We start from the raw sequence: 16,168 nt of genomic DNA on the forward strand, positions 1-16,168 counted from the left end.
AGGGAAATGGAATTGTGCAAAGAAAGCCTGGCTGCGTTTTCTTAAGGCTACTAGACTGTGCAAAAGGAGATAGATAAAAAACGCATCTAGCAGTGAATGAAGGAAGTGGCGGCCATAGATAAAAAGAGGCAAAGTTCAGGGCTGGCTGACGAGGAAGGGAGACAGAGCTCTGCCTCTCTGCAGGAAGGGTGGAGAAACAGGCTGATGTAGTAGGGCAGCTGCTGGGGGAGAAGCACTCAGCCCCCAGGAGAAAGTGCCACTCCGCTAAGAAACTGTTTAGGAGACTGGGGACAGCCCAGTAGTGAGTTAACTTTACTTTTCTGCTTGGGAACAGTTAGGAGTTAAGCCTCTTCAGTGCCCTAAAAGGATTAAGGCTGTAGGAGCATCCAGTTGACACAGGGGACAGAGGCTTCCTCCTCCCCACACCCCATGGAGATACAGTAGAATCTCAAAGTTATGAACCCTGGAGTTACGAACTGACTGGTCAAACCCACACCTCGGTTGCAACCAGAACCATGCAATCAGGCAGCAGCAGAGACCAAAAAATAAAAAAGCAAATTCAGGACAAATTCGCTGCCTCTGTGTGCCCGGTGCCCTTCCCCCCCGAGCATCTCACCCTGCATGTATGTGGAAATCTGTCCCGGCTGTCGTTAGCCCCTGGGGCAAAAGATCAGCAGAGGTTTCCAAAGGGAAGTTTGCAGCCTTTGCTCAGACCCAAACATTTTCACTTAAAAAATAAATAAATACCCAAACCCATCCTGACACGCATCTGCTCTGTCCAGATTTGCTGTTATCCCTGTTGAGGCCAAAGTGGTTTGAAAAATTAAAAATCCATGACACCATTGTGTTGCTTCCCACTGTGTTGCTCGTTAATCTGATGGACCTGCCTATAATGAATAAAGATGAATGCCCTGGGAGCAATGTGTCAGGCAGACAGTTTGTCAAGTAGGAAAGTGAATGCTGAAGCCCTCACAAAATGCAGAGGCTTTTCTTAACCTGAGAACTGAAAAAGAGCTAGATACCCTGCATAGGTTTGAAAGTGACAGGAGCCTAGCGACTGACCAGAGCAGCGCCAGGTTTGAAGTGACGAGGAGGGTCTGTGTCATGGAGTCTGCATTTCCACAGAGGACTCTTCCGTCGCCAGGGTAGCGGTGGTGCAGGTCTGCCACCTGGCACAGCAATGCTGAGAGGTGCTAGTGTAGACCTGACCCACTGCCCTCAGCCCCGACCCTGCCTCTGTTCCAACAGCCTCCCCCAGTTCCCCTGCTCCCCACAACCCACTGCCCTCAGCCCTGCCCTACCCAAAATCTCTTCTTCAGCCTCTCCCATCATCTCACCCCCATTGCTCCCCCTGCTGTCCCACCCCCTCAACTTCCCCCCATTCCAGTCCTGCTCCCCTCTGTCTCATCCCCTCCAGACCCTGTCCCTCTCCCCAACCCCCACAACCCTCCCCAGCCTAGCCCCATTGTCTCCCCCGCCCTGCCCCACTCTACACAGCTCTCTCTACCCTGTCCCATTCATGATCCCCTCAGCCCCTACCCTACTCCCCCCATCCCAGTCCTGTCCCATCCCCCTCAGCCTCCCCGACTCCCTCAGTCCCAGTCCTGTCCCCCTCTGTTCCTCCACCCTGCTTCCCCGGTCCATACCCACCCACCCCTCCTCCCCACAACGAACTCCCTCCCCCAATCCCACTGCCTGGACCCACCCCGTCCCACTCAGGACATGCAGGAAAAAGAAGCAATGGGCTAAAATTGTAGCAAGAGAGATTTAGGTTAGATATTAGGAAAAACTTCCTGACTGTAAAGGTAGTTAAGCACTGGACAAATTACCTAGAGAGGTTATGGAATAGCAGTCATTGGAGTTTTTTACGAGGTTAGACAAACACCTGTCAAGGATGGTCTAGTTGTTATTACTCAGTCCTGCCTCAATGCAGGGGTTTGACTAGATGACCTGTTGGTGTCCCTTCCAGTCCTACATTTCTGTGATTCACACTGAATTGCCTTGTGCCACTGTCTAGTAGTAGTGTCACACAGTTCTCTGACATGCAGGTTTATAACATTGTAGTTAATATACAGTTTAAAGCATAGCAATTTTAAAGCTCTGCATGTTCAGACTGACTGAGCTGAAAATTGTGATCTACAGTATTCAAAACTATTAAGATGTGGGCTGCAATAAAATCAACATGAATTGCTCAACAATATCAATGGAATCAGCATTGCGCTGCTGTATATTGTAAAATATTACAGTGAAATCTTGCAAGTATTACACAGAACGTCGCCTTGCCCAAGCGGTAACTAAGCATAACGTCTTCCTGTTTCAACATTCTTAACTCCTAGAAGTTGTTTTTTTTCAAACACTGAATGCTGCTAAGTTATGAGTTTTAACAAGTTTTTTTTCTTTTAAACCACAGCACTGAATGTTATTCTAAAATTGTTTTCCAAATATTTTTAAACTCCCAGTTTATCCGCCGCTGATGTTCATTGTGAAAAGTATTGCATGTCTAATAATAATATTTGGCATTTCTGTAATTCACTGTCCAACATGTGTTTTGTGCCCTCCTCTGGTGGATTTTTAGAGGATAACTGTATAGCTACCAGCTAAGGGAGTTATATCTTGAACTCAAGTAGTAGAAGCTCATGCTTTTCAGTCTGGATGGCTTGGGTTCAATCTTTGGTGACTAGCTATGATGGAGGTTGCTACACTTATAATCCCTTTAATCAGAGGTTCTGAATATGCTTTGTTGTAGGCAGAGCTAGCCTATAGTTAAGCAACCGAAAATTTAGAATGGGAAGTGTTGAAATGTTGGCAAGCCTTATAATTTTGCCAGTCTGGAACAAACATCCCATCTGAGGGATGGGGGCAGGGAGAGAGGAGAGTGAGACAGGACCAGGAAACTGGGACAAGGAATCCAGACCGGTAGTGGGGGGCAGTTGAAATCAGATGAGGAGCTGGGGTGGGGGTTAGACAGCAATAGGATAGACATAGACTGGAGGGGACGGGGAAGAAGGGTCTTTGACTATTAGAGACCACTCCGTTCAGGAGCCTGGAATAGACCCAGGATTCCTGAGTTTCACAGTTCCTCTTCTGTCAGCAGATATCTGTGAAACCCAGTGGCAAAAACAGTGTCTCATCCCCCTATAGAGCTGCTCTACCACATATAGGATGATAATCTACTGTCTCTGCCATCACTTACTCCATTAGCTCAAGTGGCAGAAGTCTGTGCAGTGGATCTAAAGGTTCATTGGCAGAGTTGGAGTCATGTGAGTTTCATGATGATTCCACATGACAGAATTTCTGGGGCAGTTCAGTTTTGATTTTTACAAAAAAACCTGGGGAAATGCATACAGAAAGAGGGTGACCAGATGTCTAAATAGGGGAATCTCAAGCAGGAGTAGAGAGGTTATTTTATCTCTGTATTTGGCACTGGTGCAACCACTGCTGGAATCCTGTGTCCAGTTCTGGTGTGCACAATTTAAGAAGGATGTTGATAAATTGGAGAGTGTTCAGAGAAGAGTCACAAGACTGATTAAAGGATTATAAAACATGCCTTATAGTGATCGCCTGAAGGGCCTCAATCTATTTAGCTTAACAAAAAGAAGGTTAAGAAGTGACTTGGTTATAGACTGTAAGTATCTACATGGGGAACAAATAGTTAATAATGGCAGAGAAAGGTAGAGCATGAGCCAACGGTTGGAAGTTGCAGCTAGACAAATTCAGACTGGATAGAAGGCATACCTTGTCAATGGGGAGAGTAATTAACCATTAACAATATACTAAGGGTCATGGGGTTTTCTAAAAGCTACCCTCTAGGAATTGTTTTGGGAAAGTTCTATGTCTGTGCTATACAGGCGGTGAGACCAGGTGATCACCGGATCCCTTCTGGCTTTATAATCTCAGAACTAGGTACATCGATTCACATGCAAAATTCTCATTGAATTCAATAGGTGTCCTTGTCCTGTGGCTTGTGGTGCGGGCTGCAGCGGGGGCCATACAACCCCTCTTTGCAGCTTCCTAGAGGCCCCTCTCGCAGCTTTCTAGGGCCCCCTCTCATGGCTCTGTGCACCTGTGTATGCCGTTGTCGTCCTCTTCCCCCCCCCTCCCCGCTCGCCCAATGTGTCCTGATATTTCACTCTTGCGATCTGGTCACCCTAGGTAGGCCTGACTCCTTGCAGTCCACTCAGCTTCCACCATTGTGACTCCCCACCAAAGACTCTTCTTCAGGACCCTAAAAGAGAACGAGGGGGGGAACAGCTCCTCCCCTCATTATTTTGTCCACCAATTAAGCCAAATTTCCAACAAGCCTGTTTTGCTCCATTCCTTTCTGGTTCCATTCTCCTCTTATTTACCAGTCACGCTCTCAGCACACTCCTTGGTGGTATTGCTTGGCCATTGTGTTTGGACTAATTCAGTCTGCCTTTAACTTTCCCTGCCTTGGACATCTGTTACCTTGGACAACTTAACACTGTGTGTGTGCAGTGCCCAGCACAACGGGGCCCTGATCTCGGTCACTGTGTGTCTGAGCAGCGCCCAGCGCAAGGGGACTCTGATCTCGGTCACTGTGTGTCTGAGCAGCGCCCGGCACAACGGGGCCCTGATCTCGGTCACTGTGTGTCTGTGCAGCGCCCGGCACTATGGGGCCTTGATCTCGGTCACTGTGTGTCTGAGCAGCGCCCGGCACAACGGGGCCCTGATCTCTGTCACTGTGTGTCTGTGCAGCGCCCAGCGCAAGGGGACTCTGATCTCGGTCACTGTGTGTCTGAGCAGCGCCCGGCACAACGGGGCCCTGATCTCGGTCACTGTGTGTCTGAGCAGCGCCCAGCGCAAGGGGACTCTGATCTCAGTCACTGTGTGTCTGTGCAGCGCCCAGCGCGACGGGGCTGTGATCTCGGTCACTGTGTGTCTGAGCAGTGCCCGGCACTATGGGGCCTTGATCTCGGTCACTGTGTGTCTGTGCAGCGCCCGGTGCGATGGGGCCCTGATCTCGGTCACTGTGTGTCTGTGCAGCGCCCAGTGCGACAGGATTCTGATCTCGGTCACTGTGTGTCTGTGCAGCGCCCGGCACGATGGGGCCTTGATCTCGGTCACTGTGTGACTGTGCAGTGCCCGGCGCAACGGGGCTGTGATCTCGGTCACTGTGTGTCTGTGCAGTGCCTGGCGCGACGGGGATGTGATCTCGGTCACTGTGTGTCTGTGCAGTGCCCGGCACGACAGGGCTCTGATCTCGGTCACTGTGTGTCTGTGCAGTATCTGACATTACAGGGCCCTGATCTTGGTTGGGTCACATAAGTATATCTGTAATACATATAATGAAAATAATGCTAGCTGGGGGAGCAGAGCAGGTGTGTTGCTTTATAACAATTGATACTCATGTAGGGCTGTAATTTCCTTTCCCCTGTATTGAAGGATCCATCACTTCTTTGTGGTTAAATTGGAGGCTTTCCTTTTTGCTCTTTGAACCCTCCATAAGTAGCAGGCAGACAAGGAGAGGAGGCAAACACACACTGACAGGAACAAGAAGAGGCCAACCTTCCAAGAGGAGCCTTGGGGGAAAAAGTTATCTGCAAAAGCAAGAAAGAAGAGACCTCATGTTAGTCTTCTGCAACATGCACAGGCAAATAAACAAACAAAATAATTGGACATGGGCCCTGTTTTGGCTCCTTCATGATGCATGGAAAGGCCCTCAGTGCTATTTTCTTAAAGTTGTTTATTTTCTCCCTTTTTGTTTTTTAAGCAGTCAAACCCCAGAAATATTGAATTCAGGTTTTCCACACTGGAGCTGTCTTTGGAGAACCCAGAGATGTGGGCTGAGAGTTTTGGCAATTCTTGAATAACAGTGTGCTTAACAAAGAGAGGTTTTGCTTGGGCATTTGAGTCCTAGAACTAAACAATGACATTTTCAATATGGTTTAGTGAATATAATTGTATTTCATTTTTTCATTTCAGTGGCGCCTAAAGGCCCCAAGTAAGATCAGGGCCCCGTCACACCGGGCACTGCACAGACACACAGTGACTGAGATCAGATCCCCATCCCGCCGGGCACTACACAGACACACAGTGACTGAGATCAGATCCCCGTCACGCCGGGCACTGCACAGACACACAGTGACTGTGATCAGGGCCCCCTCATGCCGGGCACTGCACAGACACACGGTAACCAAGATCAGAGCCCCCTCGGGTCAAGCACTGCACAGACACACAGTGACCAAGATCACGGTGACCAAGATCAGGGCCCGTCGCACTGGGTGCTGCACAGACATATGGTGACTGTGATCAGGGCCCCCTCATGCCGGGTGCTGCACAGACACGCAGTAAGAGACAATCACTACCCCAAAGTTCACACAGTCTGTCAGTGCCAATCGGGACCAAGGTCTGTGTCCTGGTTCCATTAGCAGCTCACCAGAGATGAGAATGGCTGAGACTTTCTCTGGGCCGGGTGAGCTGGGTCTGATAGCACAGATCAGTGTTGGGTCCGAGTGCTCGGTCACTACCACGGAGCTGGAGACATCAAAGAGGCCCCGGTTGCTGGAGATTTTTTCCTTCTGAGATAGGGTCAGTTTCTCCCCGTGGCCATTTCTCCAGAGCACCGTTGGCTTCGGGTACCACCCCACAGAGAGACATGTCACATTCATCTGCTTGCCATTGTATCCATGAATGTGGAGGAGGGGGTCCGAGCCAGAGCCTGGAGGAGTGAAATCAACATGAATTCTCCCTTGATTTCATGCTATCCTCATTCCTAATCCCCTTATGAACCACCCCAGAGAGTGGGATTCTGAGATCTGGGGCTCTTTACTCCAGCAGACACAGGGAGACGGAGAGCCAATGGCTGGGCACTGGAGCTGAGACATTGACACTGGAAATAAAGGGCACATATCTTCCACTGCAGGGCATCCTCTATGGAAGGAGGCTCTGTCAGGCTGTCACAACCCAATGGCCCCCTCCCCTTAGGGAGTCCCCTGGGAAGGTAGATCAGCACTGTATACTGCTAACGTTGTTGAAAGCATTGCAAAGCATTTTGGGGAGAGTTAAAGGTGTGTGAGTGGAGAGTGGAAGTTTCCTTTGTAGGTTACAAGAGGCTGAGAAGGGGGGAAGAAGAAGAAAAGACCAGAGAACAAGTTAACTCAACACTGCACTAGCAAGCTCAGTCCAAAGATAAGACACTGGCCCCGGCCCAAGGTCATGGGCTAGATGAGAACCGTACAGCTGCACAGCCATGAGAAGAGGAGAACTAAGTTAAGCAGAGCTGCAGAAATAGCAGCGAGAACAGTGAGAGCGAATGAGATGCAGAGCTGCAGAGATAGCAGTAAGAACAGTGAGAGTGAATGAGTTGGCAATGGTGAAGCCAACAGGACGGAAAACAAAGTCTCGGGAGCCGGTGTGTTTTGGACAGCCGAGAAGGCCACAGAAAGCCGGTTTGGACTGGCACAAAGAGCCCCTGGAACAGAGGTTGCAGAATGGAACACCCCTGAGGAGCCAGGACTTAAAACCCTCCTGAGAGCTGGAGCAATTTGGAGAGCACAGCAGATCATTGGACGGCCTGGGCCCAAGACAGCACTCCCATCCACCTCTTCCCCCTCCTTCTGATGTTACACCCAGACTCGACCAGTCTGGGTCGTGCATGTGTGAGTGTGAAAGTGGGTTAGGGCTGGGGCATTAACACTTTCTTCCCCTGAGTGATGTGGGAGCATTCCCAGCACTCTCTGCTGTTATTTTATTTTATTAATAAAGCTTTAAAATTTAGACACTTAGTGTGTGCCTCATCATCTCCTCCCCAAAAAGATCCTGTGGCCCCAGCCTGATCAACTGTGGCCCCAGGCAGATTGGTAATGAAAATCTGTCACAGGGCTGCTGGGGAGCCCACATCCCTTGGGGTCCTTACATGGAGCCTGGGCTCTGCTTTGGCTCAGCTAGCTGGGCTGGACAGAGTAGTCACTGGGGGAGATTTTCTGGCCTGTGACTGCAGCAGGCTTTATGGGATGGTCCCCCACCCCAGGCCAGGATGTGGAAAAATTGGAAAGAGTCCAGCGGAGGGCAACAAAAATGATTAGGGGGCTGGAGCACATGACCTACGAGGAGAGGCTGAGAGAACTGGGATTGTTTAGCCTGCAGAAGAGAAGAATGAGGGGGAATTTGATAGCTGCTTTCCACTACCTGAAAGGGGGTTCGAAAGAGGATGGATCTAGACTGTTCTCAGTGGTACGTGATGACAGAACAAGGAGTAATGGTCTCAAGTTGCGGAGGGGGAGGTTTAGGTTGGATATTAGGAAAAACATTTTCACTGGGAGCATTGGAATGGGTTAGCTAGGGAGGTAGTTGAATCTCCTTCCTTAGAGGTTTTTAAGATCAGGCTTGACAAAGCCCTGGCTGGGATGATTTAGTTGGGAATTGGTCGTGTTTTGAGCAGGGGGTTGGACTAGATGACCTCCTGAGGTCCCTTCCAACCCTGATAGGCTATGATTCTATGATCCCGCCCTGCCCCAGAGCCACACAGGCTGAATCCAGCCTCTCCCTGCCCCAGGATCACTCACTCGTCACACGGAGCTCCAGTGTGGCATTGCCAAAGGTGCTGTTGGACTGGAAGTCACAGAGGTAGCGCCCTTCATCCTGCAGGGTGAGGTTCCGGATCCGCAGGGCCAGGCTGCCACTCTGGATCCCGTCCCGCAGGAGCTCCGTCCTGCCCCGGTACCTCTCACCCTGCACCTCGCTCCCGTCTGGCAGGTACACATGGACGTCCTGGCCTAACTGGCTCCATTTCACCTGCATGGCCTGGGCGCTGAGCGCAGGGGAGAGGTGGCAGGGCAGCAGCACAGTGCCCCCCAACGGGGCAGAGAGGGGGCCGGCGGGAACCAGCACCTGGAAACTCACTGGGGAAAGGGGCAGAGAGACAAGCCTGGGGTCAGAGGGGAGCGATGGGAAGCAGCTTTGCCTCTCACACAGCCCAGCCCCCAGCCCCATCACCCAGCCTGGAGACCCCAGCGGATCCCGGAGAGAGGGGCTCAGGGAGAGCTGTGAGCGGGGGAGGGGAAAGGAAGGGTGGAGGCATGTGTATAGGGATGGATGAATGGGGGAGATGGATGGAAGAGGTGTATATTGATGGATTGGGGAGAGGACAGACATATGGAGAAGGAGTGTATCTGGAGAAGGATGGAGAGGTGTGGGGATGGGTGGATGGAGGGGTGTGTATGGGGATGGATGTGGGAGGATGGATGGATGGATGGATGGAGGGCTGTGTATGGGGATGGATGTGGGGGGATGGATGGGAGGGGATAGATGTGGGGGGATGGACAGTGACCCCATTTGTCACACGTTACTGTGCGTGTGAGCGAACACTAGATCCTGCGCTCTCACCCCCGAGCCCAGTGCATTACCAGGGCAGTCACCCCAGATTGTCCCCACCATATGTGAGAGCCGGCTGGGGCCCCGTGACCACCCAGCACCGTTAAGGACAGAGCCTCCTTACCAGCCCCTGCAGCCTGAACGTGCAGGAGGAGGACGGCGGAGAGCAGGGCAGCGCCGGAGTGTGGGCGACGGGCTCCCAGCATCTGGCAGGGCGGCTCTTCCTGTCCTCAGGGCTGGACAGGAGCTGATGAACTATGGGGAAACCAAGGAGACAAGAGATGAGAAGGGGAATAGCTGCTCACCCGATAACTCCCTCCCTTCACCCATGGGTGGAGTAGGGGCACCTGGGGACTGAGCCCTTGTGGGGAAAGACCCAAGAGTTGCAGATGCTGGGTTTGTAAGTCTTCTGGTGGGGCCCATGGGTGAGGGGCAGAGCCCCCAGTGAGGTGGATGGAGCAGAGCCCCTATACTTGGGTGTTTGGGTGGGTGAAGCCTCCCAGGTTGCATAAAAATTTGAAAATAATCTCCTTAAAAGCATTGTTTTTAACCACCAACATGTAATATTGTCAGTAAACCCACTGTCCGAAGTGGACAGCTCATGCCAAGGTATTTATAATTTTCTACCAATATGGAAATTCCATCTGAGACTTTTTTAACCAAAAAATTTTCTTCAAAATATTTTTTTCCTCCTGCAAAAACATGCGTTTCGGAAATAAGATCTGGTCCGATCCTTCTCTAGACACCACCCCATTAAGAACAAAGCAACACATCAATGTTTGGAAAAGACACACGCTTCTTGGAAGATCTCTCTTAGCAGATCAGAGATCAGCAATTTTTACTGGAGCAAATGCAGGACTCTAGATTCCCTTTTGTTGACACAGTGCCCATGATTTCAATTGGGAATGCCAGCTCTCCAAGCACCCTATAGCAGTGTAGAAATGCTGAAATTCTGGAAGAGAGCCAAGAAAAAACTTTGCTTGGGACGTTTCTCCATGTTTAGAGACTGAAATAATTTTCCCTTTGTGGTTGGGAGTTTGGGTTGTTTGTTTAGTTTTTTTTAAGTTATTTCTATTAACTCCCCTGCTATCTACTGTTTACTGTGTTGCTGGAGTTGTGTCGGTCCCATGATATCAGAGAAACAAGGAGGGTGAGTTAATATCTTTTATCGGACCAACTTCTGTTGATTAAAGAGACAACAGAGACAAGTTTTGCTCGTCTCTTTCACCAACAGAAGTTGCTCCAATAAAATATATTATCTCAGCCACCTTGCATGTCTGCTATCTGCTGACAGTCTGGTAACATTTCCTCCAAAGAAACAGACTTTTTTCCTCCCTGCTTGCATTGAAAGAGTGACCGTGCATGCAGTGAAATGGCATGCCAGTTCAGAAACATTTGAGAGTCGGCATTTGGCCTGCTAGCAGCAGGTGTTACAGCTGCCGGCTGGCTGCACTAAGGGAATGCCTTACAGATGTTTCTAAGCAATCAAATTCTCAAGGCAAGCCATGAAACAGGATCCTGGACTCCAAGGTCGCTCATTCCCCTAAGCAAAGAGGGTGCAGGGGAAATTATTTTCTCTTTTAGCAAGTGAAAATGAAACCATCTGGGCTCGGATGAACACCGTGTTATTTCCATTTGTGCAAGCACAGCTTTCCCCTTACAAACGCATGCTAAGCAGTGGTATTGTATTTAAAGCTGACAGATGCCAACACCAATGACTGTAGATAGGGCCAGTCTTAGGGAAAATGGCATCCTGCGCAAACTTGCATTTTGGTGCTCCTGGCCCTCATGGGCATGGTGCCCCCCATTGTCCCTGGTCCCCCATGGGCTCCTTAGGCTCCCCACCCTCTCTTCCCCCCAACCTCTGTACTGTGCCACCTTCACCCCTAATCCCTTCACTGCTCCTGTGCCCGTAATCCCTGCACTGTGCATGTTCCCTTCACCCAACCCCTGCATTCCCCACCTGTGCCCCTAACTCCTGCACTGTGCTCCCTTCACCCCAACCCCTGCACCTCTATCTTGTGCCCTAACCCCTTCACTGTGCCCCCTTCACTCCTACCTCCTGTGCCCCTAACCCCTGTATCCTCCTCCTGCACCCATGTGAGGAAACTGACCCAACTGGATGCACAAAGGAGCTGGCATTGCTGCTTACTCCCACACTGGACGGCTGCTCCTCTGCCTCATGCATCCCCTGGGCTGCATAAGGAGAGGGCAGGAGAGCAGCAGCTGCTGATGTAGTAGTAGGATTTTATGTTTGTATTTTATATAATTTAGAATGAAGGATAAAGAATAATAATATAGTATGTATTAAATGTATTGGTGTATGATTTGATCATATTCGGCCAGCCACCCTTTTTGAACAGCAGAAAGGAATGGCCTAATGGGCCATCAGCCAGAATCTGTGTCTGGACTGATTTCAAGGCAGTAACAGATCCTTTGAGGGTCACCAATTTGTTGTACATTAATTTTGTTTTGTGTGTGACTGAGGAACGTGTGGGTTAAGAGATAAGTGTGAAGGCCATTGCTGAACCGGATGGTCTAGGGAGGAGCCGAAGACAGATGCAAGGGCGCCAGGAGGTTGCAACTCGCCTCTACTGAAGCATCACAGGGCAGACTGACGACTCTAACAATGAGACAGGTACTTATCAATGGGGACAAGATAGCGGTGATCAAAACCAGCCTGGGATAACTCCCAGAGGAACATGATGTAAAGAATGAGAAGGACAAGTTAAGAAAACAAGCACTCGTCAAACAGCATGACAATGAAAAACTCATTGGTCCCAATGAAGGAAAATCACTATATAAACAGGGTGACTTGCCATGAAACTTTGGGTTCGTCCTGCCAAGGCTTCCCCAGAGTATCGTGTCACAACAGACGGAACCCGGCTCCTCCCCATTTGTGATCAACCTAGCTGGCCACTAGCTAGATCCAGACTCTGGGCTGGTAACTATAACATCAACTGGCAGGACAGTGTGAGTGTGTGTGTGTGTGGTGTGACTGAATGCATATGCTAATTGTTGTATGTTCAATAAACGCTGCGTATTGCCTTTTCCCCTGAAAAAGATCCCGTGTGCTTCTTATCAGCATAATGTTTTTGGTGGAGAATTGCAAAAGGGGGAAGACATGCACTGTGATTGTTGAAAATACTGCCAAATATTGCTAAAAGGTTATACCGTACGTATAAAGGGATTGATCATTCAGATGTGCACATCCCCGGTCATAGACATGCCAGGCAATAGGGGGAGGATTAGAGTCCTCGCTCCGACCCGTCTGTTGAGGAAAACTATAGAGATAAGATATATACGAACTGTCCAGGTACACCTCTACCCTGATATAACGCTGTCCTCGGGAGCCAAAAAATCTTACCACATTATAAGTGAAACCGCGTTATATCGAACTTGCTTTGATCCGCTGGAGTGCGCAGCCCCACCGCGCCGGAGCACTGCTTTACCGCATTATATCCGAATTCGTGTTATATCGGGTCGCGTTATATCAGGGTACAGGTGTATATACACCCCTGGTCGTAAAGGTGCTGGGCCATAAGGGGGAGGATTAGAGTCCTCGGTCCTACCTGTCTGGCAGGGAAAAATTGCATAGGTGAATATACCCTCAGTCATAGCAGGATCAAGCCCAAAAGGTAGGAGGCTTAGCGTTTCCCCCTCCTGCTCTGTCAGGCAGTTTTTAGTGGGTATAGACTTTTGTGTTGTGTAAGTCCCAGCACAAGCGTGGGCAAAGAACTGTTATAAAGTTGAAAGAGATTTATAAAGAAATATGTTTAGGCGAAAGGAGTCCCCTCAGGACAAAGCTCAAGAAGAGCAGAAAAATTACCATCCATACAGGAAATGACTCCTTTTAAGACAATTTTGCAAAAGTTTGGGCAGAGCACACGGACTGAACAAGCATTACCCGATGTCCATACTATAGCTAATTTGGAAGATAGATTGGCAAATTATTTGTTGGTCTACAGGCCATCGACCCCGATAAAAAGACACTCAGCTGCAATCTGGCTATTGTGGGAAGCATGCAGTGAGGCATTCCTTCGCTTGGCTAGCTGCCAGGAGGAGAATGCTGCACTGCATGAGAAACTTGATGTATCTGAAGGAGAAACTGATAAATGGAAAATACCGGCCACTGGAGTTCAAAGCCAGTTAGACATTCTCAAAGATACCCTAAGAGAGGTTAAAATAAAAGAGAGGAGATTATCTGAACAAATAGAGGGAAAAAAAACAAAATACAAAAAGAGAATCAGGTTTTACAGGGAATGATAAAGACATTAACATTAGAACAAGGTAGAGCCCCTGCCAATCACAACCACAGTGCATCTATTGTTAAGCATCTTAAAACAAAATTGGGGTTTGCCACCCGCCAAGTAGCAGCTGTGATGCCAGGAGAACGGGGCCAAGCCCAAGATAGTGAGGTCCCCGAATGGGACCCTAGTAAAGCTTGGACTGGAGATATGTGGGATGAGCCCCAGGGATTGGAACCTATCGAACAAAGCCCTGTCACAGCAATACGACGAGCTACAGTCACAACACCTGCAGAGGGAGGGGGAAGTACCACTGTCTCTGTATCAGCCACTGACTTAAAGCCATGGCTGATAGTTGGGACCCCTAAAAAAGGACAATTTCTCCAGATGATGCTCTAATGCGGTTTTGCTCGCAATAAGGGAAGAGCTGAACGCCACTGAAGTTCGCCGCTTGATGGGCGTCTGTGCAGCTTCAGAGATTCAGCGGGTCCTAGATAGGATTAGAGTCGACGAGAACAGCAGCATATTGACTCTAATGGGACTTTTTGGAGAGCAAATAGGCAGGCGCAATTTTATAGCACAAGCTGTAGCCACAACCCAAGAGCCCAATGCAAACCCCGAGAATTATTTAACCCAATGGGGTCTGATGCAGATAATGGCCGGCTTAATGCCGTTGGGCAACACCACAGCACTGGATACAGTGGCATTCAGTGAGCAATCCTTAAGAGACTGCGCCACTTTCCGAACCCCCTACTACTCCAGGAGACTTGGAATTTGGCAAGAGGGTCGCCACCTCACGCCACCTGGGACAAAACAGCTCCTAGACCCACATCCGATGCATCGGTCTCTAGCAGGAACTCCTTGGTGAAATCGGGGCTGTACAAGATGGGTTCTTCAGGGCTTGAAAAGCCTCCTCACAAGCTTTGGTCACTGGATCGTGTTTGGGCTGCCGTTATTGAGCAGATAAGTGAGAGGGGCCACAATGGTTGAGAAAACCAGAATAAATCGGCAGTAGTACCAAGCTAGTCCTAAAAACTGGCGTACCTGTTTCCTCAAGGAAGGGGCATGGCATGTCTGGAGGGCCTGCACCTTATTGACCAAGGGTTGCACCGTACCTTTTCCTAAAGTGTACCCGAGGCAGGTTGTTTCATCCTTCCCCAAGTGACATTCAGCAGTATTTGCTGTCAGGCCAGCCTCCTGGAGGGATTGTAACATGGATCTGGCCTGCTAGCCACTGGAATGTTTCTGGAGTCCCATGCAACCCAAAGGGCATTGTCCGGAACTGAAAGGGGATGGAAAAAACTGTCTTTTCCCTGGATTCTGTGACAGAGTTCTGCCAATATCCCTTTGTCAGATCCAGAGTAGTGATGTACTCTGCTTCCCCTTGCTGGTCGAGAAGTTGATCAACACATGGCATCAGGTACGCATCAATTTCTGAGACAGCACTGACCTTCTGGAAATTGATACATGACCAGGTGGTCCCATCAGGCTTGAGGAGCAACATTACGGGGCTTTTCCAGGTGCTGCATGATTCTCTGATTACTCCCAGTTTTAGAACTGATTGGAGTTCTTGCTTCATGGTTTCCCTCAACTTTGGGGGAAATGGTCGAGGGTTTTCTCTGACTTTAAGCTCTTGTTCTGTCTAACTGTTATGGGTTATTAAATGGGTCCATCCAGGGTAGGTAGAAAACATGGAAGAGAAAGTGGTGATCACCTGTGGAGCCTGGCTTCTCTGGTTTGGGGTGAGGGTGTTTCCAGTCTTGACCATCCCTGGCTCCGAGTCTTCAACAACCTGCAGGCCTAATTGGGATTCAGGTGCGTAGGGGGCTATTGGGGTTCAGGTGCGTAGGGGGCTATTGGGGTTCAGGTGCGTAGGGGGTTATTAGTGAACGTTCTTGGGCTTTCCATGGTTTTAAAAGATTCACGTGGTGGATTTGTTGTGCCTGTCACTTGTCTGGTTGTCAGATTTCATAACTCACCTGCTCCACTCAGCGCACCACCTCCTGGGGCCCTTGCCAGCAGGCTGGGAGTTTTGATTTGGAGCTGAGTAATAACAAGAGAACACGATTGCTGGGTTGGAACTCCCGGAGGTCAGCCCTTTAATGACAGGTAAGGTTAAGGTTTTGTCATGGGTATTTTTAGTAAAAGTCAGGGACAGGTCACTGGCAATAAACAAAAATTCACAGAAGCCCACGACCTGTCCCTGACTTTTACTAAAAATACTGGGAGGGGACTGTCAGGGGTGCTGGCTGCTGCTCCAGCTTGGCCATTGCTGCTGCAGGGGGGGCTGGTCCAGCCTCTGGGACTGCTCCAGCCTGGGGGGCTGGCCTAGCCCCAGCTGCTGCTCCAGCCTAGTTCCTATGGCTGCTCCAGCCCTGTACTCATCCCCAGCTACTGCTCTAGTCACGGCCCCGGCCTCCGCCCCAGCCCTGGTGGCTGACTGCTGGACACTGCTTCAGCCCCAGCCTCCGCCCCAGCCCTGGTGGCTGACTGCTGGACACTGTTTCAGCCCCGGCCTCTGCCCCAGCCCTGGTGGCTGACTGCCGGCCACTGCTTCAGCCCCGGCCTCCGCCCCAGCCCTGGTGGCT

General features: G+C 50.0%; 1 protein-coding gene across 1 annotated transcript in view; it reads right to left on the reverse strand.

Annotated features, from left to right (window-relative positions):
- LOC120383116 (butyrophilin subfamily 3 member A1-like) overlaps positions 1 to 16,168 on the reverse strand; it is a 37,416-nt gene that overhangs the window by 18,562 nt on the left and 2,686 nt on the right. Inside the window, exons 2-6 of the mRNA XM_039500741.1 lie at positions 15,560 to 15,623; positions 9,458 to 9,588; positions 8,526 to 8,861; positions 6,398 to 6,679; positions 5,412 to 5,558 (exon numbers count right to left, since the gene is read on the reverse strand). Of these exons, the coding sequence (XP_039356675.1) occupies positions 5,412 to 5,558; positions 6,398 to 6,679; positions 8,526 to 8,861; positions 9,458 to 9,539 (847 nt within the window). The 5' untranslated portion in view covers positions 9,540 to 9,588; positions 15,560 to 15,623. The remainder of the gene's footprint in view (positions 1 to 5,411; positions 5,559 to 6,397; positions 6,680 to 8,525; positions 8,862 to 9,457; positions 9,589 to 15,559; positions 15,624 to 16,168) is intronic.

This window comes from Mauremys reevesii, linkage group 15 (genome assembly GCF_016161935.1).
Source record: "Mauremys reevesii isolate NIE-2019 linkage group 15, ASM1616193v1, whole genome shotgun sequence".
In the NCBI taxonomy this organism is placed as follows: Eukaryota; Metazoa; Chordata; order Testudines; family Geoemydidae; genus Mauremys; species Mauremys reevesii.